This window comes from Lepisma saccharinum, chromosome 2 (genome assembly GCF_977018435.1).
Source record: "Lepisma saccharinum chromosome 2, izLepSacc3.1, whole genome shotgun sequence".
NCBI lineage: Eukaryota > Metazoa > Arthropoda > Insecta > Zygentoma > Lepismatidae > Lepisma > Lepisma saccharinum.
The window spans coordinates 72,512,708-72,539,374 of NC_139230.1; the positions used below are offsets into that span (position 1 = coordinate 72,512,708).

The 26,667-nt window shown below is 36.9% G+C and overlaps 1 protein-coding gene across 2 annotated transcripts in view; it reads right to left on the minus strand.

The window, feature by feature from the left end:
• LOC145984446 (uncharacterized) overlaps positions 1 to 26,667 on the minus strand; it is a 183,581-nt gene that overhangs the window by 53,058 nt on the left and 103,856 nt on the right. For both annotated transcript variants that reach the window (XM_083118108.1, XM_083118107.1), the window contains 3 exons: positions 19,702 to 19,822; positions 9,438 to 9,560; positions 2,706 to 2,819 (listed from right to left, as the gene is read on the minus strand). In XM_083118108.1, the coding sequence (XP_082974234.1) occupies positions 2,706 to 2,819; positions 9,438 to 9,560; positions 19,702 to 19,822 (358 nt within the window). The remainder of the gene's footprint in view (positions 1 to 2,705; positions 2,820 to 9,437; positions 9,561 to 19,701; positions 19,823 to 26,667) is intronic.

The window sequence follows — 26,667 nt, forward strand, 5'->3', positions numbered from 1 at the left end:
ATATAAAACCATATGCATAGCGTTTAGTACCTCTAATTACCTTCTATATACATATTTTTCATAAAATAAATAATTATATATTCATAAAAGTTATAAACATGCAAATACATAAATGTAAAGTATTCTAAGTACGTGCAAATTAATTAACACCCGTGCAAATAAATTCTAAATACGTGCAAATAAATTGCGAATATTAAATAGCAATATCCACTAATTAATTCTTCAACTACGTAGGGGCATATAAGCAATAGATCAATAAGGACGGTGTGGTCCCAGTTAGTATGATACTTGTTCACCACACGAAGGGTATCCGGTTCGATTCTTTAATAAAATACTTTTCTAAATGATAGAACGCCAATTAATGTAAGTCTGTAAAATGTGTATTGCGTATTTGATAATAAAATTGAAAATACTTTTGAAACTGCTCAATACAAAACTACTTGAATAAAATTGAAACCATAAAATGAGAAACGAATAAAATAAATATAATCATGAAAACAATAAACAATGTATTATTTAAAAATGACGTTTGCATGGAATTGATGGAACTATATTATTTGCTTAGAGCATCGTTAGTTTACTGATGTAGTTATGCTATTAAATCTTGCCTCTAAATCCATAGGCAAACGCAAACGTTAATGTTGAGATTGTTAGTAATCGAGTGTCAAACTGTCATTTCACAAAGTGATATTTCTTTAAGTTTGCCATTTATATTACTTCAATTTCTATTAAAGTAATAAATGATTTGTGTTTCTTTATATTTTGAAACATTGTGTAGTTTTAGGCGTTGTATACGTGCAGTGAGCGAAGAAGATATCGACTTTGTATCACTGGACTCATCAGTCCCTAACTACACGCAAACTTTCCTCAAAAACTGAAAGAATATCATCTCCCCCTTCGTGTCCCACATCTCGTTATGCAGCTAAATCCTTTTATTACAAAAATACTTGTCTCTCACCACACGGATGTTTCGTTTGTGAAACCTCGAGATTGAACCAAGTGGTGACGTCATATCGTAGAGGCTACCCGCTGAGGCAGAGAAAAACTCGAAAAAAACAACAACAGGCTTTTCTCTGCATGATCCCTACTTCCCAACACTTCCCATTATACATACTTAAACTTACATATTTTGTGCAATAACATATAAAGGCCCATAATATTTTTTCTACAGTAGCCTAAGTGGGCAAATTAAATGGTAGTTGATGTTAATCTGCAAGAAGAGTCAGTAGAAGATTGGATTTTTTAATTATTAGAGCAGGCGAAAAACAAAATTAACTAATCAAGTTTTCACTTGTATCACATAGTATTTTATCTAATTATGACTTAGGTTAGATGAAGAAAAGTTAGAAGAAGCGGGACAAATAAAGTGATCAATAAAGTTAAAGAAAAGTGACTATCAGTAACAGTCTAGTAGTAGCCACGCTGTCGTAATTAAACACATTATGGTAATTATTAGATGATCGGTGTGGGTGAGGGTGCGACATTGGCCTCAGAGGCATGGACACCCCTGACAATGTTAGGTGGCTAAACCGAAACCCGCCATTGGCTAGGTAGCCAAACTGTAAGGTGGAAGTATTTGGTGTGGGAGAACCTTGCCGTAGTGATGGTAAAAACTGTGATTTGATGATCACATGTTAAAGTGTAATTGCTACTTGACAATTACAGTTCTTTAAAATTGTGATTTTTTGTGATTATTGTGACTGCTGTTTTTAGCATAGCTAGAGCAACTTTCGGCAGGGTCTGCGATTCTTACAGGTATCGTACTGCAACAGGAGCACGTGGAAGTTACATTTAAAACATATAACAGACGTTAGCTTTAACTTAAAATTATGATTAATACAAGAAATTGAAGAATGAAAATTACATATTCAGTTCCTTTCTGAAGAATAATATATAGAAAATGTGTCTGAAAATTGTAACAGGTAATGACGGGGGTCAAAATGACCGAATAAGGCAATTTTAAAGAGGTGAAATGATTGAGTTTGTGTTTTAAGTAAACTTTATGCACAGTAAAGGTAATCGGAAATAGACCTACAGTTTAAAGTGCGATTCGAACCACTGTATTGGTATCGAACTCGGGACCCCTTCATTACAAGGCGACGACGTTGCCTCTACGGGGAGGCCTGTAGATAGGAAAATTCCCTCCATATTGCTTTAAATTAATTTCAAAGTTTTACATTTACATCTAAACTACATTTCAGAAAATGTTTCTAAAGTTGATGGACTGAGTAAATTCTTCCAGACAGCATCAAAAAGCAGTTAAAATTTACCGCTTCCGTAATTCTAGTGTTAAGGTCCCTTCTGGAAGCTACTGTCCCCTCCTGTATGAGCTGCAAACCCTTTCCTCACAACAAACTGAATATTCTTTCATAGATCCTCTTTCAGACAACGATGTGTATTACCCATTCTGTAAAAGTGAGCTACATTTGTGCTTTATGTTCTGATGGAAACATAAAACACTCATCTGACAAGAGGAAGCGGTTGGTATTTCATTTCGAAGAAAATTGAAATTTAGTTATCAGGTCTAACTAATTCTAACTGGCTAATTTTCTTGCCAAATCCATCGTTTTATATTAAATGCTAAGTAATTCATTTTAATGAATTTTTGTATGCTTCCTAAATTTAACCCCTTTCCAAGATATTACTACTTGCTAATGTTCATTCACTTTTATTTTTTTTAAAAGATACATAATATATATGCATACCATCAAAGTCAAATCTTCAAGAGTTGGTAGATAATGCACGATATCCACTTCCACATCCTGCTCCTTGAATACCGTCATGATTACATCCACGCCTTGGACATTTTCCATTTGTTGCTGTAAGAAAACAAGTGAACACTTGTCTTATTCACATTAATGACAAATAAATAGCGATGTGGAGTACACTTATTATCATTAAAGTAAAATGCATGTGAAATCTGTACTTAACGTGATCAAAAATGTAGTTGATGTTCTTAATTGTGAATATTCTACAACTTTTTCTTACGAAACAAAAAATAAATTGCATATACATTTTATTTCATTATATTTGACGTTTTACTGTTGCTTACAAAATATTTCTCTTGATAATGGAAGTTAAAGGCATCCACAATGTAAAGGTATGTAAGGAACAAACTCATGATGTCAAAATGTTCCAGAGATAGTTGAATACAATGCTCTAAGTGAAAATGTTCAGTTGCGGAGGTGTTTCTAGAAACTGAAGAAGGTGACAAGTGTGGGATGCTTTTTGAAAATCCACCTACGAGAATCTACTGGGTAGATGTACGTATGTAAATTAATGTAACATTATTATTTTTATTTTTCATCACTCTCCACACTTTGAGCTCTAATTCATGTGTCTGTTTGAATATGATATGATTTATGTTATAATTCCCATAAATGTGCCTCTACAAAACTATGTGGTAGGGTAAAATCTGAGCCTATCCTTCTTTAATATTAGGACATGCTGAAAAGTAATGCCTCCTATTTCTTTTTGGAAAACGGTTGAATTTATTTGAACAAAAGAAATTCAGGTAACTTTCCATATCTACATAATTACTTTTCCATATAATGGCTTAGGCGATTAACACACGTCTGCCAACGAGAGACCAGTTTCTTAATGCCGTCACTGAAGAATTGTTGATCTTGACGACTGAGCTACAGCCTTACTTCTGTTTGGACTGCATCATCATAATCAAAGTGAACTCCTCTCAAGGGTTCCTTAAGCTTTTAAACACATCACTTTCAAGTCCGTAGCGCTGAAGCAACTGTTGGCTAATGTCCAGTCTCTTTTGTTTCATGGCAGGAGTGAGCTTCCGAGGCACCCATATAGTTTTCGGTATACCAGATCTGCGATTATCGCCTTCACTCGCTCCCGTGACATGCCATACTTTAATGCAAGCTCTGCCTGGGTTAAGTGACGGTTCTCTCTAATGAGTTAATCGACACGATTCCGATGACTTTCATCAGTTGCAGTATGCAGCCCTCCACTCCGTTCTCTGTCACACATTTGAGAGTTCCTCGACTGGGGTTTTCATTACGAGCAAAGAGTGGAAAGGACAAGAGAGAATGAGAAATGAAGAAGGAAGAAGAATGACGGAAAAATAGGGTAAGATAAAGAGTCCAACTACATTCTGGATGGAAGAAAATATGTTTAGCCTTTCAGGTGAAAGTACAGTTGACAAGGGAAAGCCACCTGCTAGAATGTTCCAGAACAACTTTCTAATTGTCTGGAGGGGAGTAATTTTCGTGTATATATATATCGTCCTGTTTTGTAACTTGTTACATTTGTACTTGGTGCAGATTGTGAAGAAGACCTTGCTACAATGTTTAAACGTTACGTTTAGTTTATGTTTTATAATAAAATAATTTTCTGCCTTGGTCAGCATATTGAGATTTTCAAGTCATGGAAACAAGGCTTAATGGTGCTAAGATATGAACAATGATAGAAAAGAACTGTTCCAATCTGCAATAGAGCAAAATAACATTCAGGGCTGTATGTGGAAAGATGTAAACATTATAAACATTAGGATCCTACGTTTATTATTTGATTGGATGTTCATAGATTTTCAATCTTTGTGATTAGTTACAAAAAATAAAATGTGGGAAACGTGCTAAGAAGTATATAAAACACTTAGATTTTCATATATTTTTCCGGAGTTATTATAAAAAGTGAAGAACAAATATACGTTTGTAACCAAACTGTCAAACACAATTTTGGAGTTTTTATAATAAATCCTCAGTTTCTAGTGAGAAGGATGTGCCTGCATAGCCTGAAACAGTTTCCTGGTGTCTGTTTGTTCACTTAAAACTTTCAAGCGTAAATTCGGCTCCAAATTTAGTCTACAGGATGAGGTAAAAGTCCATCACCACCTTTTTAATTTGAAAACGGCTTGATGGAGGACGATGAAACTCGGATATGGGTAATGGGGGTGGGGACACACCAGGTGGGGCCAGAATGTATCTTAAAAGCCGACATTTTGGAATTACCTTAAGATTTTTAAACGGAAAGAGGATCATGTGGCATGTCATTTAAGATATGCGTCTTCTCAGAAACAAAAATATGCAGTGGAGGGGAGGTCCAATTTGATCGATGAAAAGCATGAATTGTGTGTGTTTGTAGTATATACGTACGTACGTATCTACATATAGAGATACATATATATGTAGTATACAGGGTGTCTCATAAGTAATAGCGCAAACTGACACAGGTGAAAGTACACGATAATGGAAGCAAAAATGTCTCAGTAAACATGGGTCTGCAACCGAGCCGTTTTCGAGAAAATCTCGAATGTGTGATTACAAGCCGACACTGACTTCATTATTTGTAAACGTCGTCCTAGTTGGTAAAATGTGTGCGAATGTGTGGTTAAAAGCCGTCACTGATTGCATTTTGTATAAACCGAGTGCTTTATTCCTTGCGCGTTCCGAAGATTGTTCTTTCTTTACAAAACAGAACATTTCCGAGAGGTGGCGTTGTAATCAAAGAGGATGGATACAATCAGTACAGATAATTGTACATTCTTGTAACAAATTCCGAAATGAACCGGGGTTGTTCGAAAGAATTTTACCAACTAGGACGAAGTTTACAAACACTGAAGTAAGTGGCGGCTTGTAATCACACATTCGCGACTATCTCGAAAACGGATCGTTTGGAAACTCATGTTTACTTACGAGACACCCTGTATATGTACACATACATATACATATGTGTGCGTGTGTGAATGTGCATGCATGTAGCACATTTTTCTAAAAAAAAGTCTTCATCTGATAGGGAAGTTGTGTAAGTGACATACCTATGTATATTCAGATCTAATGAATTCTGCGCTCAGGGCGAAAATATATGTTGGCGTCCCCACCCCATGTTTGAGAAAAATGTTATTTTCATATTTGAGCGCAAATAACAACTCTGGTCTATTAAGGCATCCATAAAATATCATGAATTTTGCCCCGAATATCTCTCGCTAATCTACAGTAACAATCTGTTGCTTCTTAGCTGTAACACAGAAGACATATTTATACAAAATCATCCTTTGATTTCCAAATGCACATTTGGCATTATTTATTCTTTATTTATTTAGTAATTTACAGTGTGGTACTATTCCGTATATCGAGTACATTTTTTTACAGAATACAGAGAGTTCTTAATGTAGCATATAAAAATAATTGTTTAGAAATAGTGATAACAAGTACTGATTTGATGTGCCTCTTAAATAAAAAAAAAATAGAATTATTTCTTTGCAAACTGAAAATACATATTATTAATTAAACAGAGCGCTTCATTTTAGTGCCTAGCGACGTTTACCTTTTACAATTTTATCTTTTCTCCTTCGGTAGCCTATGTACCTCGGCATATGCCTGCCCCTTCTGTCCTAACTATAGCTCTCGGTATGTAAATGATAAGTCTAAAAGTACTATGTTGCGAGTGAGTGCTCCGATTTTTGTTCATTCAAAGAGCACCAAGTCTTCAGAGGATAACTGTGGATTTTGTGGGCGTAGTTACTTTTCTGCTGGCTCATTAGGTATGGGTGCGTAGGTATATATACTGTAATAATATCTGGTTCTATGAGATCTGTGTTGTAGCAAAAAACACTGCAGAATATGTGTGTGGACGATGCAGATTTGTTGCGTAATCATTACATACATTACAACACACGTGCCCATAATTCAATTTGTAGTTGTCCTTTTTGCACTTATTTTTACTTACCATTAAACATGGATCATTACACAAGAACAACACTAGGGGTGCTGAAAAGTTCGTGGCCTGGCCCAGAAGGTATGCAGTGAGAATGATGAAATTTCACAATTACTAAACGTACTACTCTTGAAGCTCAATACACTTCTTGTCACGATGCGCTATCTTTTGAAGACAGCTTAAAAACAATCTGAAGTTTGTTCCTCGCAGAAACGTTCAGCGGCAGTGTTCACCTTCTGATCGGGTGCAAAAAGTCTTCCCTTCAGATGTTTTTGAGATAAGGTAGTCTGACAAAGGTGGATCGTGGTAGCAGTAATGTCACGGAGGAACAGGGCTCCCATTTTTTTGCTTTCCACGGCGTTGCTGCTTCAGAATTTCCTTCAGTGTAGTAAGTAATGATGTGTAGTAAAATTCTGCATTAACTGTCTGACACTTGGGTAGGTAATCTACGTATAAGTAATCCCAGAGAGCCGCAGTAGCTCAGTCGTTAGGGCGTCTGACTATCATGAGAGAGACCCGCGATATTTTACACATGTTCAAGCTCTTCCGGTGCCCACCCAGCGTCGTATAAAATGGGTACCTGGAGGAAACTCTAGGAGGTAAAGGCGGACAGAGTCGTGGTGTTAATCACATCACCACCACTTTCGGCCGTGATCAAGAAAGTGTAGGGCCCTAACTCCACACCCCTAACCACTCCCCAACGGGGCCGCCTCTTGGGGCTAGGTGAACCAGAGTGCCTTCATCCCATATACTCTTGCTATATCTCCTGATCATGGTGAAGTAACCAGGCTCCGTCTATGGTAACGAATTTTGACAGGAATTTTTAGGCGTGTTCAAAATGGCACATGATTTTCCTGGATGCCTCCACCCTTTCGCTCTTTTGGTACGCGGAGAGATTCTTTGTACGCATGCGCAGATCATACTGAATTATGGCACCAACACGTTACCGTGAAATGCACGGTCTCTGGCACACGTTTCGCTGATAGGTGGTGGTCTACGAGAATCGGGTCATCAATTTGATCGATGATTTGCGGAACGGTCACTGCTTTTTTGGTGTTTCTGCGCACGAGGTATCATCTGTTGAGAATTCACCACGTTTAAACTGTGCCACCCACTTGTTCACAGCTGCATATGAAGGAGCAGAGTCCTGCAGGGTGTTGCCCATTTCCCCTTGGATCTCCTTCGGAGACTTACCCTGGAGGAACACATAATTCATCACCGCCCTGGTTTCTGTGTGAGTAAATCTCGCCTGTTGGGCAGACATGTTCACTTCTTAGGACTTAAAGTCCAGGAAAGGATTCGATGAATGATCTGACTTTTGGTACTTGAACATGCAAGGATATGAACTTTCAAGACATGATATAACCTTAATTCAAATCGTTTCAGTACATGGTTGGTCCATGAACTTTTCAGCACCCTGAAGTCTATGCATTGTGCTTACTTTTACTGTGAGTTCATCTTGTACGTACATTCTCACTCTTAATAGATTGTGTAATATGTATGTAGTATTACATAAACCATTTGAATTATTGCAGAGATACTTCATGCTATATTAGAGGAAATAGGCTATAGTGAAATCAAGTTCGCGTAAAATTTTTATTCTCCTGCTATCCCATTTCAACCAGGGACCGAAAATATTCAAAACGGTTCAGCCCCTCCTCCCCGCCGCCACCGCCACACACCCTACCCTATTGAATACATTGGACACGAATCTGCTGGAATATTCTTCCCTTTTAAAATTTGAACAGACTAGCGAATGATAGTCAGCTCGCCCCAACAATGATTTTTTTTATAAAACATATGCACCTATCATTAATACTTTGTCTTAATAGTGCTTGTTAAAATAATCAAATTGTGCAAGTGCAAAACATTTCCATGTTCTTATTTTGCGCTTAATCAAGGATTGGATTTATTCTTCAGAACGTCAACATATATCTTGCTCAGCTTAAGAAAATGAGTGACCATAAGGAGAGAACACGATTTTGTGTAAATATATTGTGCAGGAGGATATCTCTGTCAGAACAATCGAATTCATAAGACACGACAAATAATAATGGTTAATAAATAAAAAAAAGAAAGGAGAACTATATGGCACACAATACATGAAGGCAACATCAATACCATTATACTCCGCTAACTTACTCGCAACAACAACGCACCTTCACATGGATGGAATGATTATACGTGGTATAATATATACTACTAAAGAGTATTAACAATTTAGTTTACAGCGAAAAGCAAAATGTGATTGATTTATTTTACAATATTTTACTTCGCGTTTTGTGCCTCTTGGCTAATTTGCAAAGATGGGGATGAGTGATGAAATTATGAAATTGATGAATGAACATTCACAAACAACAATGCCCTAGCGGGATTCGAACCCGGGACCACTGGCGTCGCAGCAAAATGTGATGAAATATATAAGAAATAATAATAAATAATATAAACAAACCGGGACGGTCCGTTGCCATTTCTGACGAGACGGAATATATAGGTTCCAGATATTCATGAACCGGAACGCCGTTCCTGTCCACTCCGATCCATTTCAAGCCCTGGTTAGAACGCTAAGGCTCCCCGGTTCGATTCAAGGCCTGGGCATGGGTGTTCTTTGTCAGTGTCAATTTCATCATATCATCACTTATCATAATTTTCGCGATTAGCCAAAAGTGGTAGAAACAGGATGAAAATTGAACCAAATCAATGAATGAATGAAATATATATACATATTACAACTTAATCTAAATAAAACTCACATACGTTACCTTTACTATATCATTCTTGTCCCTTACAGTTGGGATGAGAAGTTTACACACACGTGGTACCTGGAATATCCATCCATATTGAAAACATGGCTGCACGCGTAGAGATTCTCTAGGACCGAGAACCTAAAAAATTAAAAATAATAAAACATCTGTGAACTTTTGTATTGTACAGGGTGCGGCAGCGTTTATAGCGTAATTTGAGCAGGAAATATCCATGATTCTGGAAGCAGTGTAAGGCGGGCAACAATGTCGTTGTATTGTGCATGAATTACCATTTGCTGTAGACTGTGCTTCAGTTGTTGTTACTTTGTGAAGTGTGGTGGATTTTTAACGACAGATTTTTCCACAGAAATTGTATCTTGTTGTGGTGACAACTTCTCTTTGTGGGGTTTTCTTCAGCAAGAAGTATTCCAAGCACGTCCTGCTATGATTTGGAACTCAAGGATGGAATCAGAGATGTTGTTACTAGGGCTGAGCCGATACCACTTTGAACCGATACCGATGCCGATACTCTTACCGATTCCCACCGATACCGATACTTGGAAATTGCAATAATTAAAGACAGGCTATTTATCAATATTGGTGCCTAAATATTCTTCTCCAATTACATGCATCAACTCACGAAGAAATTTGCTTTAGTATTCAAGAATTACTTCAGAATATTTAAATAGATATTATGTAATCACAAAATATAGTTTTCCTTGCAACATTTGTGAAAAATAGAAAGAAAGTGTGAATTTTGCGTAATTCTCAGAATAACACTGTACATCAAAGGTTTTGTTTCCTGGATTTCGTCTTTGTGATTGGTGGGCACTTACTAGAAACAGATGTGTCCCACACTTGCATACATCCCCCTCAGTTTCTTAGAAATTAATCATTTTGGTTTTGAAATGGTCAGGAAATTGTGGTAAGAATAGGAACATTTTGTTTATGTGTAGGTAACACTGGGAATTTTTCCACATGTGGCAGAAGTAGTTTCTGTTCCACCGTGTCTTGAGAAATACATATTGACACTGTGTTGAAGATATTGTTGTATGAAGTAGGTTCACACGTTATACTTGTGTACATAAAACACACAACGTACTGTAATATTAGTGACATACACGACAATCAGGTATGTCTTCGTACATAATGTCTAGACACTGTGTGAAGAATAGTGACTTACTTTGTTAGATTTGTGGACAACTTATGTTAAAAATACATAGAAAGAATACTACTCCAATTGTAAGGTCTACAACGTTTATTTCGGATGTAAAATTGGTGGCCAAGGTAAAACCTGGGCGCCACAAATAGGCTAGGTTGTTTGTCTTGTACAGTTACTAGGATGTGCCTACATGGAATAGCTATGCCAGTTCCTATCCCTGTGATTTGGCAGGAACCATGGGACCATGTTTCCGACTGCAACAGCTTGACCAAAATAAGAATGCCCCAGTGACTCTGTATTCGCATACGTCTAATAAGAAGCAGGCTATCGTTTAGTGTGACCTACCATCAGCAATTCATCCTCTTCTATATTCTGAAGAACTCCCCTTACCCCAAAATCCACAATTCTTTAAAAATAAAACTTATTTCGAACCCATAGATAATAAACCAAACAATGCTCAAGTTGTAGATACACCACAGTAAGTCAATGTGAATTATGTGATCCCATCTGCGACTTGGAGTTATAAAAAAGGAAGGCAGAAATTCTGTCCTCCAGGATGTAGGGATGGAAGGGAAGGCTGTAAAGAACTCTATGAAAGGCGAGAAAGATCTTGAACATCTTTTCTCTTGTTCTGGTTGTTTTTCATGCTGAAATAATGTTGGCGATTTGATGGCAGTATTGGGACATAAGTACAAGTCAGACGACTGGTCACATTTTACAGATTCATCTAAGACAATCGACATTGGAAACTTACTTAGGTGCACATGATGAAACATCTAAGAAACAGGACAAAAGAGTAAATGAGTAAAAAGGATACGCAGTTCATCTTAACACTTCATTCATTTACGATTATGTAATATTTAATTGCTTTGAGTATAGATAGCATGCAAACCTGTCACATCGTATTGCTTACTGTGTGCGATTAGAGAAAAACAGTTTTTCATTGATATACCTGCAAAGCTTCTAAAAATTAAAACTTGTCTGAAAAAGCAATTCTCCACAGGAATTTATAGATATATGTGTGATATGCATTTTGAGATGAATAGAATAAATTGAGAAGGCATAAAGAATATGGTATAGGTGTACTTCTCCTTGTTTCTCTGTGCAGTTCCATGAAGCACATTTCAGGTCTTCTAAACCATCTAGTCCGAAACTACACTTCGGTAGATAAGGTTTAGCATAGTGCGGGTGCAAAAGTGGCAAAAATTGGGGGGCTACTGCCACCTTATGCCCCCACCTAATCGCCTCCACTGCTTCTAAAATACATGATTTACATCAAATTCAGTTAACTATGACTTCTGCTTTTCTACATTACTCATTTCCAGGTGATAATCACAAGAGACTCATTGTAACATTTTGCTGGAAAGGCTTATATGGGCTAATTTCATGGTGATAGTCACTTTTCAGAATTTCAGTATTTCAGAAAAACATTGTGTGATACAGCAAAACTAATTCGAGATTCTAACTCTGGAGGTCAAAAGCTTAAAGAAAAACTCTCTTTCAAGGAGGGAACATAAAAAAGTTAAAACTTGTTGCATAGTGTAATTAGACTGCGAGAATGCCGCGCGGCATATTTGCGGACTTCGTGAAAGACCGAAATGTCTGGAAATTTTGATTGATTGATTTGGTTTATTTTACTTCGTTTCTTGTGCCACTTTTGGCTAATTTGCGGAGAAAGGAATGAGTGATGATATGATGAAATTGATGAATGGATACACACAAACTTCCATGCCTAGGCCAGGATTCGAACCCGTAACGCCTTGCGTCGTAGCGCGATGTGCTAACAATTCCACGACGGGGGCCGGCTGAAATGTCGGGAAAGTATCAGCTGGTATCGGTAGATGAATTCCAACCGTTACTTCCCGATACAGAGAGCACTGGTATTGACTGATACCCATACATCAGCATCGGTATCGACTCAGCCCTAGTTGTTACCAGTATCCCGACAAACATGTTAGAACAAGTAATGGACGGTGTCCGATGCCGCTTGGAAGAATGCGGCATTCATTTGTCAGATGTCATATTCAAACATTAACTGGTAAACGACTTACCTTTCTAACACCATTAAGCCTTGTTTCCATGATATGAAAAACTCAATATTCTGACCAAGGCAGAAATATATTTTATTATAACACATAAACTAAACGTAACGTTAATTAATTAAAGAAAGTTATTGAAGTGTTAGTAACACAGGAAGAAAGCAGAGCAGTGAGGAACAGTGAACAAGTGGTGGACCTCATGAAAGGACTGAAGTTGAATGAGATGAAGACGACAATGTTTTGCTCAGACGTGAAAAGTATGTTCCCAAGCATCAAGAGGGTACACGTTTTGGACATTGTTAAAAAGAGAATTGGACAAGAATGGGATAGTGAAAGGATAGTGAAGGCGCTGGAAACCATTTGGAATAACGATTACAGTAAAATGGGGGATAAAATAACGTTACTGAGTGAAGGACTGAATATACGCTCTAGCCTAAGCCCAGCATTGGCTGAATTGGTTATGAATGAATGGGAAAAGAATGTGGTCGAAAAAGAAGGTGACAAAATAAGTCTGTTTTGGTATGTGGACGATTGTTTTGGCATATGGAAGGCAACGAAGAGGCAGCTCGACATAACTGCCAAAGAAATACAAGATGAAGAAAGAGGGATATTGTTGGAACTCGAAATAGAAGAAGAAGACAAGATAAGCTACCTAGATATATTGATGAGATAAATGAAGAGAGGAAAAAAAATTGAAAACTCTTGGCATCAGAAGAAGTGTGCAGCAGGGGTATTCTGCCACAAAAGAAGTGATGTAAGTGAGGTGACAAAAATAAATTTTAAAAAGAATATGGAGGACAGAATCAAGAAAATATGCACGAAAGAATGTAAAAAAGAAGGCAAAATAAATAGCCTATGGAAACAGCTTGAAAAGAATGGCTACGAGAATGAGGATAGACTGGACATAAACAGAAGAAGGAAGGAAAGTGGCAAGGGAGAAGAGGAAGAGAAAGAAAAAGAGGAAGATAAATAAAAAGAGGAAGAGAAAGAAAAAGAGAGGATGTTTGGAATATGGAGTATGGGGAAGACCACAGAAAAGATATGCAAAGTGTTTAGGAAAGCGGGCATTAACGCTTACAGGAAGGGAGGGAAGCATCTTAAGAATAGGGAAGAATGCAAACAAGAAAAATGAAAACAGAGAAGAGGAAGAGGAAGGGATTATCTACCAAGTGAAGTGTAAAGGATGTCATAGTGTGTACATAGGAGAAACGAAAAAGAGGCTGAAAGATAGGTTGAAACAACATAGGGATGATGTACGACTTAAGAGAGAGAGAAATGCGATATTTAAACACACGAGAGAAACAGGACATGACATATAGTGGGATGAGGCTAATCAGATAGGAAGCGAGAAGAGAATACTAGTGAGAAAATGGAATTAGGCCAAAGAAATAGAGAAGAAAGGAGAAGAACACACAATGAACTGGAATGGGTGACTGAAGATAAACAAAGAATGGAAGAAGGTGTTAGAAAGAGTGACTTTGATTGATTGATTGATTTCGTTTATTTTACTTCGTGTTTTGTGTCTCTTGACTAATTTGCGAAAATGGGGATGAGTGATGAAATGATGAAATTGATGAATGGACATTCACAAACAACCAAGCCCGAGCAGGATTCTTACCCGGGATCCTGGGCGTCTAAGCGCGATGTTCTAACCACAAGGTACGGCGTTAGAAAGAGTGGAAAGGACAAGATAGAAAGAGGAGAGAAGAAGGAAGAGGAATGAAGAAAGAAAGGATAAGGAAGAGGAGCGTGAGATAAAGAGTCCAACCACTTTCCAGATGAAAGGAAATGTTTAGCTAAATCGCGTGTCAGGTTAAAGTACAGTTGACAAGGGAGGTCACCTGCTGGAATGTTCCAGGAAAAACAACTCTCTAATAATCTTTTGTCAGGAGGGGAGTGATTTTTGTGTATATATATCTTCCTGTTTTGTACATTGTTACATTTGTACTTGGTACCGAGTCTGAAGAAAACCAAGCTAGAAAGTGGAAACGTTACGTTTAGTTTATGTTTTATAATAGAAAAAATTCTGCCTTGGTCAGAATATTTTCTTACCTTTCTGTATAATTAGGTACTAAGCCCATTCAACAAAAAATATTTTTTCCGTATACTTATAAATGCGATTTCAAATTACGCTATGAACACTGCCGCACCCAGTATTTTTATTTTATTGTTGTTTCAACTATTGCACATTTTAAAAAGGTGTGTCTCATGTTACAACATTCAGCAAGTAGTAATGGCATCAAGTTCCACTCAGTTTAGTTAAACTTTTCTGTAGTTACAATTCTTTTTACTGTAGGTAGTAGCAGAGGCGTCGCCTGAAGGGGGTTCATGGAGCACACGAACCCCCAACCCAAAACAGAAAGTTTTCAATTTGTTTTCTTTTCTGCACAATGAAACACTACATTTCAATATACCTTTTTTACAACCAGCTTTTTTCGTTCATAAAGTCTTCACAACGCTTCAAATTTACAATTTCCCCCTATTATTGGCCATAAAAGCTCACCAGATTAGGCAGCAAGGACCAGGCGCACATTTGGCAGTGCGAATCTTTTCTGGTGCACTAGCTGCGCGACGATCCGAACGCGATTGCTCTATCTCCACAGCAGATGCCGAGAGAAAGCAGAGGAAGCCGTCGAAACAAGTGGAAATCGGTGTATTTGAACCTGCCAAAAGAACTGTCAACAGATGGCAGGAACTTTTCATGGTTGGTTCGGCTTCGGAGAATGTGCGGAGGTTGAGGAAGGTGTACTGCTTCTTTTTCTTGCTATATACGACTATTTTATTTTGTGTTTCGTCTGGCTTATGTATTCGGGGAAAGTAGGTAGTAGTTAAGATGTAATGCAAGCACTGTTTGCATTATTATAGTAATTCCTAAGATATTCGATGTCTTGCATAATATCTTCCCTTTGCAACACATTTTGCAAAAAATTAAGGCTGCAAACTCCCTCAACAACTCCATTGCATGAAGTTGTCGCGCACTCAAAGACCTATGGCGAGAATTTTATGTTTTCCACCCCTATTTCAAGAAAATGAACAGATTTTGTACATCGATAGTTAAAATGTGTTGCTTAAACCTTTAGATTATATAGATAAGTCAAATCGAAAGAAGTCGAAGAACGCTCCTAGCAGAAAATAATATTTATCTTAGTACACACGTAAAACGAGTATGGATAATTACGAATTACATTTATTTAAATCAAATTATAATTGTTGTAAACTTCTACAGATAAACTTTAAGAAAAATATTTTTTTTGGTTTCGCAGGTTTCAATTCCCATCATGAAATTTCAGCATGGCCAGAGACTTACAAATTAAATATGGGGAAATTGCTGTGATGTTATAAATAGCTATTTAAAAAAAATATTCAGATCAGAAATCGTAATTTTGGTTTTATATTAAATCAATGGGTTCTTGGGGGCAATCCTGGGATGTAAAGGCGGCCGGAGGCTTGCTGCTGATCACATCACTTCCAAAATGGCCCTACTCCTAAATGTACCTACAAGACACGGTTCTATATGACGGGGAACATTGCATCTACCTTATCTTCTCTTAAAGATACGTACTGAATCTGATTTTGTTGTTTTATGTGAGAGTTAATTCCTGTCTATAACACTGATAAATGAGTAAAAGAGTTACCAAAAAATTCAGTTTTATGAATTTTAATTTATTAGCACATTGAAGCTTTGGGACCTTATATATGACAAATCTTTGGTTCATTATGGAAGCAATCTCTCAGTAATGTAGTACATGTGTACCTCGCACCTTGTCTTTAAGGATGTATGTAATCAAAATTTAGCGTAGATTCGAATGGAAGCATTATCAGTAACTTCAGATTTCACTTTATAATTGGATGAACTTTCCATGTTAATCCTTAAAAGTCAGTGCTTTTTATGTATGATACACTAGAAAAGCATCATTTGAGAAAATCAGACATGATCATTTGAAAGAGTTGTTTTTGTTGAGTTGGTATTTTAAGTCCACTTCATGCACAGTAAGGCTAATCGGGACTGGACCTACAGTTTAAAGTGGAATCCGAACCACTTGTTCTTCCACCGGGTATCGAACCCGGGGATCATTTGAAAGAATCCAATATGACACGTTTAACAGTTTCAATTGATGGACCATGATTTGAAGCGTTTCTAGTTATGTGTGTATGCCTGCTACTCATCTCCGACATTGTCCTTCAATATAAGAACTATAACTTTCCATGATTATTGCAGTACAACAAGATCTAACTTTATGAGACATTTCTCTCAGAGTAATGCAAATAATTTTATTTTATTTCCATTCTTTATTTGCACTGATGCGAATGTCACATTAATTTATTTTTCACTTATTGATAATGTTAGTTTCTGGAGAAACACACTTATGCATCTCAAGTAGAATTGCAACTTAAAATGCGAGTCTTCAAGTGAAATCGACCATAGTAGCAATCCCACAAAGACTGATAGAACTAATCAGAGACATAAGTAAAACATACATTTTCTAATAGCAGGTTTTTCTATGAACGAATGGTACAATTTAAAAAGTGACTCCTATATTTTAAGACAAAGAAACAAACAACAACGATTCTGATTTATTTTAATAAAATAAATAATCGCTTCTCTAATGCAATTTAATACAAAATCATCTTGGAGCAGAAAATATTTCAAGTAGTATAATAGATATTTATATTGAAAAATGTGATTTGTAATATGAAAAACTGAATATGCTGACCGAGGCAGAAATTTCAGGTGAAAGTACAGTTGACAAGGGAAAGCCACCTCCTAGAATGTTCCAGAACATCTTTCTAATAGTCTGGAGGTGTGTAATTTTTGTGTGTATATATATTGTCCTGTTTTGTACCCTGTTACATTTGCACTTGGCGCAGAGTCTGAAGAAGACCTTGCTAGAAGGTTGAAACGTTACGTTTAGTTTATGTTTTATAATAAAATACATTTTTGCCTTGGTCAGCATATTGAGTTTTTCATATAATGGAAACAAGGCTTAATGGTGTTATAATTTGTAAATATAATTTATGTTCACATCAGTGCTTGGAATTGGTGTTCTATCCCTATCCATTAGCTCTTGTGCATTCATCATACAGTGCATTCTATTTGGCTCTGGACCGAGATAGCACGTGCCTGCAGACGGCATTTTCGGGGATGCCTACATTTTCGACCCGTGACGACCCGCTTATTATTAGACACATATCTTTAGAATGCAGACAATTATATTTATATTGCATAACGAGTACTAACCTGTGTTATAAGATTTGTTCAAAGTCGTGGCCAACTACATTCACGCATTTTTTGATGAAATTGTAGAAGACATATTTGTTCTGTTTGCGAGTTGTTTTCATGTCATTGTTAACCCGGCAGAAAGCGCGCTGAGTAAAAAAATACCCAGAAGAAAATTGCTTGTTAAGTCCGAATTTAAATAGTTTCAAAGAATGTAAATAATAATATATTCAATGAATGACCCAATTTTATTAATTTTAATTTTTTTTATTTTATTACGCAAAGATAAAGTTGAGAAAAAAATAAGAAAGAAAGACTGTAAGAAGAGCGTTTTCAGCCATAACGTAAGGACACACGCTGGGTAAATATGCCCAGAAGAAAAATGACTTACGTACGAATGTTAATTGTTATAAAGCATGTTATTTTTAATATATTTTATTGATTTATATAATTTTAATTTTGAACATTTGATTTAAATCGCACAATTGATAATAAAGGAAAAGATAACATGTTGGAATAATAGTAATAATAACCCGTGGTTCTACAGCACGTAAGGACCTTGGCCTATTTCCCGACTGCCAGTTTTCCTCCCACAATCCTACCTACAGGTGTGGAGATCTTCAACCAGTAATTGTGTGACGTGTGGTCAGCACGTCGAGCCCGCAGCTCTAATAGGAGATTTCCGAGACCGGGTTACGCTACTCACTCGTAGCCCGTAAATTTCCTCAAGATGGTGGGTTGCCACCGGTCGTATACACAGGCCGAGATCCCAGAGACTGGACCTAGGCTGACTCGAACCCATGCCGTCCCTCAGTCGGAGCCCAAAGCACAGCGCCTTAGACCTCACGGCCAAGGAGGAGGACAACATGTTGGAATACCAAACTGAAACGTATGACCGCGCGTTGGGTAAAATTTACCCGGGCAGTGTTTCTACGACCCTACTAACTGATAGCCGATTCAAGGACCCGACAGTCGGAAGGGTTCAAACTGTTTGAAACTCATGTTGCAGACGTAAATGTTCTTACTTATCAGTACAGTTCTGTTCGTTTTAGGGTGGAGTGTAGTTTCTCTCTAATTTCAATACGTGTGTGCGCGCGCGCGTTTGTGTGTTATTTTTTCTGTAAAATTCCAGTGTGTGTTTATTAACACTATAAAATAGAGTCTATAGAAACAACCCCTACACTATAAATGAACTGAATGAAAATATACTAACAGAATAAACAGGAATGACGGAAGAGGAACTTTTCTGTGTCAATCAAAATTTCATCAAACAAATGCCAGGAATGTGTGAATGCACTTGGCCATCACTATGAACAACTCTTATAACACAGGTTAGTACTCGTTATGTAATTGAAATATTACTGTCTGGATACTAAATATACGAGCATCAAAATAAGCGGGGCGTCACGGGTCGAAAATGCCGGCATCCGCACAATGCCGCGCCTTCTGCATGCACGCACTACCTCTGGTCAGAACCAAAACGAACGCACTGTACAATTGCACATGTCTTATTTTTTTCTATTTGTGATAAACTGTATATCACTTGCAATACATATTTCGACAAATACAAAGGAGACATTTATATTATGAGATAAATTTAAAAATTATATTAGGTCAAATATATCCTGTGTATTATAATCGGTTATATTTGAAAGTATAAGTTAACTTTGTTGATATTATTGCATTATATTAATTTGAAATACCAAGAAATGCAATACAGATCTTTTGCTATATGTTTATTTTAATATCAATAAACACTTTGGCTGTTAAAATTAATCTAAATAATCTGTGAAATAAATATACCCAAGCAGTAGCCTGATCCAAGCCCCCAACACTTAATGTTGACATTGACACAGTACTTACCACAAGATTCAGTACATTGTCTTCTTTCTTATAGAAAATCTCGGCTTCTCCTTCAGTCAGATTATTGAATGTTATACAATGTGTTACTTTTATAGGCTTTGAATAGTGCAATGTTGCCCGTCTACAAATGAAAAGAAAGAAGTATTAATTGTTTTTCCTTATAAAGTATTAAAAATAAAAACTATTTGTTTATTTCTAAGGGTAACTTTTCATACCATGACATGTTGTCCATCATGATATGTTTTTCATTCTAATTACGACAACAATCATAGTGTTATCAGAAATTGCAATGTGTTTCTTTAAGAAAAATATTAATAGAAACATGTTTTAAAATCTATTAGCTATGTGAGAGTGTACAATGTGATCCTGGTTCATCTTCGCGTATCATAAGTTTTAACTAACTCATTTCAAATCAAAATTTAACTTTATCTTTAGTTTCCTTCCTTCTTATGAAGATGACAGAAATGAATTAATTTTTCCTTTGAATTACCACAGCGGAGGACTTCGTGTAATCGAGAATTCACTAATAGTGCTACATCGCATTTCGTATTTATGGAAATATTGCAAATTATAATATTAAGGCTCCTTCATACCGCGACGAAAACGCGCAGTGCAGACGTTCCGTTTTGAACAGATTTCTCAGTTACGAGCATAGATAGGATCTCGGGGTTTGTTTTCTATCCTTCAGAAAATATGGCTGCGTAATTCTTACAAAGCAGAAATTTAAAGAAAATACACTGCTTAATAAGTAAATTTGGCATAAAAATGGGGAAAAACCGTAATTTTCACATGCAATTATCTCGTTAACCACACAAGCTTATGGAAAACTGTTTTGTTAGGGTCATGCAATGTTCATTGTACTTGACATTAACATCATCACTGTAACAGTCAGTTTTCCTATTTCGAGACTGTTTGAGGAAAACGAAACCCTTGCAATACGTAAAAGTGTCCCTGCACTGTAGCGACACCTCGGGCAGATAATTAGAAGCGTTCTAAACCCCACCCACAGTAGAACGCGGAGGGATACAACAAAATAGCTCGTGAAGACAAAACACGATCGCAAGAGACAGGGAAGTGTGCATGCGTCAACTGGACGTATTCAATTGCAAAATATGGGTGACGGCAGCAAGTGTGTTCGGCGCAAGAAGTGGGCTCCGAGAAAATCGTCTGCTGCAGAAAAAACAATGAAGTTTCAAGCCTACAAAATCGCCGGCAAAATAACTACAGAGACGTTCACGTATTGCGGAAGGGTTCAGACTGAAATATAAATAAAACCCATCAGTAGACATTTGACACGAAGCACTCAAAGAAAGGCGATAAAAAGAGAGAGAGAGAGCGATAAAAGAGGGGAATATAGAGAGACAGAGAGGATAAAGACAGTGAGAGATCATAGATGATGAACAGGAGAAAAAGAGAAGTGGATATAGAGAGATAGAGAGGATAAAGAGAGTGCGAGATCATAGATGATGAACAGGAGAATGAGAATGAAGGGAATGAGAAAGAGAGAGAGAGAGAGAGAGAGAGAGAGCGAGAGCGAGTTGAATAAGTGGTAGTTGATAGAAGAATATTCACACGACACACAGAGAGAGAGGAAATAAGAAAGAGGGAGAGAGAGAGAAAGAAAGAGAAAATGAGAGAGAGGGAGAGTTGAGTAAATGGTAATTAATGGAAGAATACTCACACAAAACAAGCTTTGTTCGGGAGTCGAGCCCTGTGGTCAGTTTGAAGGCGAGAACGAAAGAAAAGATGATTATTGAGAATATAGGAAGAATCAGCAAGAAAGTTGATCCCCCGTGGAACTGTTGTTGTGTCCTGAATTTTTCCAAACAAGGAAATGCCCGATGTTGTTTTCAAAATGCTAGAATAGGACTGTGACACCCTTTCTCCAGTACATTAACTGGTTTCTAACAGGAAGGTGTTTCAAAGATAGCGTAATGACACACGTTCTTGGATCTATGACCGTTCATCGACAAGAAGTGTATTTTCTATTTTGATTGCCATTGTCTGTTAATATCCTGAAGTGTTAACGGGAGACGCACTATTTCGGAAGATTGACTTCCCCAAATTTGGTGTCGTCGGATTAATAATGGGGACAAACATGGACAATGTGTTTGCGGAAAATTTTGTGCACTGATGACGTTGAAGTAGCCACTGTATCGACAACAGTATAAAATTAGATGATTGTCACCAGCTGTCACATTTCTGAAAGAAGCTCAAGAAGACGCAAGCTGTATTTGCCGACTTGCATCTCTAAATTAATAACAGGTAAGACTGCAGTAAATTGTTATAATTTTTACTGATTAATATTGAATTGCGTATTTGAGATAAAAGTTTAAATCGAATTTTGCGCATTTTGTTAACTTTTTATTAGACTAATCGCGATGATGATGTTGATTATGACAATTTTAAAAATGGCTTATCGAGTTTATTCTATGTTCGGATAGGTTAATCAGGACTGTGTCTATATTTTAAATTAAGATCCGAACCAGTGCTGTTTCTAGACCGATATTTTAATATAAGACATCGGTCGCAGTGAGGGTCCACGAGTGGGAAACTCCACAAATATGCGAACTTGGAACTTTTGCACAGCAAAAAAGTTGCACCAGCACAAATTAGCGATGAAAATATGAATCAAGTATGGTATACATTATACGGATCAAAGAAAAACTGTCGAAAGAGTTGCAAATTTAAGCCGGGCGATTATGTGCGAATATCAAAAACAAAACTGAAATTTGAGAAAGGTTATTTAGCAAAATGGTCTCGGGAAATTTTTATTGTAGACAAATGCATAAAATCAAATCCGGTAACATATCACATTAAAGATTGGAACGGTGAAATGGTGAAAGCTATTTTTTACGAACAAGAGTTACAGAAAATTAACGTAAATAAAAATACTGTCCATAGAATCGAGAAAATTTTACGTAGAAAAGGTAATTGGCTCTATGTAAAATGGTTCGGTTACTCAAATATCTTCAATTCTTGGGTTAAAAAGAGTGACACATTGTGTTTATAGTTCATTAGCTTTGTGATGGAGCGTGTGAATGAATTTTATCTCTCGCTCCTGTCTAATGCAAGCTCCGATATTTTCCAAAATAACACCTCGACCTGTTATACAACAAAATTAGCTCACCCTATTGATCTCACTGATTCTAAATGGGTGGTCGGTCTTGCCGAATGTAGTTGTACATGGAGTTTTTATAATGTACCAACAGTTCAACAGATTATTATCAAAGCGGTGCGCGCAGACAACTCGGAAGTTATTCAAGAAAGAGTTGAAATTCCTGCTGGTTTTTATGCATCTATTCAACATATTCTGAATTGTGTTCCAGAAAAAATGAAACAATTTATACATTATGACGAGTACATAAACCGTGTATTTGTTAAAACTGACACGTCCATTCAGCAAATCATGATAGGTGTAACACCTGCTTTAATGTGTATTTTCGGATATGCTCAAAATATACCAAAAACAGAAGAACCTGTGGTAGTTGCGGTGAATCACGAACCCTTATTTTACAAAGAAGCACCTTATGTTTGTAATTTGAATTATTTTCTCCCCCAAGAGATTATTGTTTGCGTAGACATTGTGAAACCTCAACTGCATGGTCATATATTACGAAAAATCGGAATCAATCATTATACCTATGGTCGAAATAAGAACTTTGCATTCGATATACCACGATATATCAAAGTCGAAAACACTACTTTGACACAATCGAGATAGACTTAAAGGGACATACATGGGAAAATCTACCATTTCGGTAGGTTCATCGTACATTAAGCTACATTTCAAGCAAACAGGAAAATGATCAGTGAAGGCTCAGAAAATGATTTTTACATTACTCTTACTTCGAATGGCTCGCACAAACATTTCTCTCACAACACAACATCACATTTTGTGAATATGGTGGAAAGCGAAGTTCGTCTCAAACAGTCTGATTGGAAAATTGCATTAACTGAAATTCAAATACCCAATACATGTTATAATATTACCGAAGATCAAAATATCATCTGGTATAATTTGCGTCTCGAAGAAAATCTCTATGAGGCCCACAAATTCAAAATTCCATCTGGGTATTATCACACTGTAGATAGTGTGCTGGAACAAATCAATAAAAAAACAGATCTTTTTCGATTCACATATCGCAAATTAGCAAACACTCTACATTGTAGTTACGATTTCCGTGTAGAATCAATTAAATTTTCACCAGTTTTGAGTCTACAGTTGGGATATGAACTGTACACTAACATCACAAAATACATCAATGGATCGCGGAGTCCATACTTGAATATTGGATATCCTCAGCAGGTGTTTGTGTACACCGATATTATACAGTATCAACTGGTTGGAGACAGTAAAGTTCCATTATTGCGTATAGCCAGCATAGAAAATGTTAACTATGGTCGAACATACTCTGTTTGTTTCAATCCTATGCATTATTTACCATTGTCAAAATTTTGTTTCAATACAATAGAAATCCTTTTAAAGGACCATGCAGGTCGAAATTTATCATTTCAATCTGGTACAGTGAACATAACACTTCATTTTCAACGGTCATGAAACATCGACAAACAGGTCGTGGAATACCCTATTTTGCTGGTCCTGTGTACCAACAGGGTCATGGTCTTGGAGGATTTTTTCGCGGTGTTTTTAGATATGCTCTACCTATATTAAAACCTGTTGCTAAAACTGTGGGACGTCAGGTATTGCGTACCGGAATGCAAGTTGCTGGATTGCAAGATTCCTATCAAGGAATCAGTTCGTGTAAGAATAAAACAGGCCAAAGAAAATTTACGTGACAAAGCAGAACAAAAAATTAACCAGTTGTTATCAGGTAATGGAAAAACAAAAAGAAAAAAACAGTCAAAAGAAAAGCTATAAAAATAGGGCCTCCTTCGCTACAGTCACACTCGGCTAAACGTCGTAGACATAGAAAGGACATATTTGATTGAGCGACCATGTCTAACATTCATCCTTGCAGTCAACCATGTTGCACAAGCGATTTTGATTTGTTTTCAGTTCCTATGACACAAACTATAATTGAGCATACAGATAATGTAGAGTATCGACCTATATCTACTTTAACTTCAGGGGGACCTATAGAATTTCATATTCTAGGTGAAACTGGTGAATTTATTCATCCTGGATACCTTTATCTTTACGTAAAGTGTAAAATTACAAAATCTGATGGTGAGGATCTTGACGATTCAGACAATGTTGCACCTGTCAATAATTTTTTGCATTCTCTTTTCAATCAAGTTGATATTTCACTTAATGACAAACTGATCACATCGTCTTCAGGTTCATACCCCTACAGAGCATATTTTGAAACTTTATTGAATTTCTCTGATGACGCAAAAAAACACATTTAACATCTTCGCTCTGGTTCAAAGATACACCTGGACAGTTTAACACTCTGGGAAATGGAAATACCGGATATACATCTCGTGCCCAGTTCGCTAAAAACAGTGCTACTTTTGACATGTATGGAAGAATACATGCAGATATTGTAGGACTGGACCGTGTTTTGCCCAATAAAGTGGGAATGCGCGTGAAACTTCATAGAAGTAAAGATTTCTTTTGTTTAATGAATGCTGAAAATTCGTCTTATCTTGTGCATTTAGAAGATGTGACTTTATGGGTTCGGAGAATAACTGTTTCTCCCGATATTGGAATGCAACTCAGTACTAGAATGAGCGTGAAACAGCTAAATTACCTATCACAAGAGTAGAAACTCTTACTCACACCATTCCTCAAAATATAACTTCTTATAACATAGATAATCTATTTTTGGGTAATGTTCCAAAAGCTCTTGTTGTTGGCTTTGTTTCGAATGCTGCATACAATGGAAAAAACAACTTGAATCCATTTCATTTTGAACATTTCAACATTAACCGGCTACAGCTACAAGTCGGCTCCAAATTTTATCCCTCCACCCCTCTAACACCAAATTTTTCAAAAAATAACTACATTCAAAGCTACTATACATTGTTTTCTGGAACTGGAATGTATTATTGTAATAGTGGACATTGTATTGCTAGAAAAGATTATCCTCTAGGCTATACCCTCTTCGCGTTTATTCTTTCGCCTACAAACTCCTTGAATGACAATACATGGGACATGGTACGTGACTCGCCTGTTACTCTCAAAATACAATTTGCAAATTCTTTGACGTCATCTGTCACATGTGTTATTTACGCACAATTTGATTCGCTATTTCAGGTGGACAAAAACAGAAATATATATCCCGACTTTACAAAATAGATTTTAGTATCTTTGTGAGTGTTTGCCGGGATGAGATTTGTTATTCATTTCAATGCCTTCCAGGGCAATCAAAGTGAAATTATAGTCAAGGAGCTTGCACTTGTCAATATTGATAACTTTAGTTCGGACTCCTGGATATTTTTACCATTTCCGTACGGTGAATTAGAATCGACCTCTACCCAGTTAAACAATTATGCATCTCAAAATTCACATGGTCTTGAATGGAATCATGGGTATATAAAATACAATCAAATAGCCAACATACTGACATCCTACACAGAACATGCTACAGCGTTGTATGCTCATGGCATCGAGCGCTGTACCTTCCTGGAAGACCTTCTACATCGCACCATCATCAATTTAGAAGACTTGCTTTGTCCGAAGGCTTGCCTGCTTGGATTTCCAGCTGAAAATTGTTGTCATCCATCGCATAGATTCGTCGAATTTCGCTGTGCAGCAAAAGAGTGCAAAGTGTATGCCAAGTACATTCGTTGCTACGAACTAAGAGGCTACCAGTTAGGTGTCATCTCACCATATACACCAACGCCTAGTTTGAATAATATTTATTCAGATATACATACAGTTTGTTCCAGTGAAAAAACGCAAGAGCAAAAATATGTGGACTGACGACATAATTTATATTATACTTCAAGATTGTAAAACTGCTGTTCAATTCGTTGGTGTGTATGCTGATAACCACT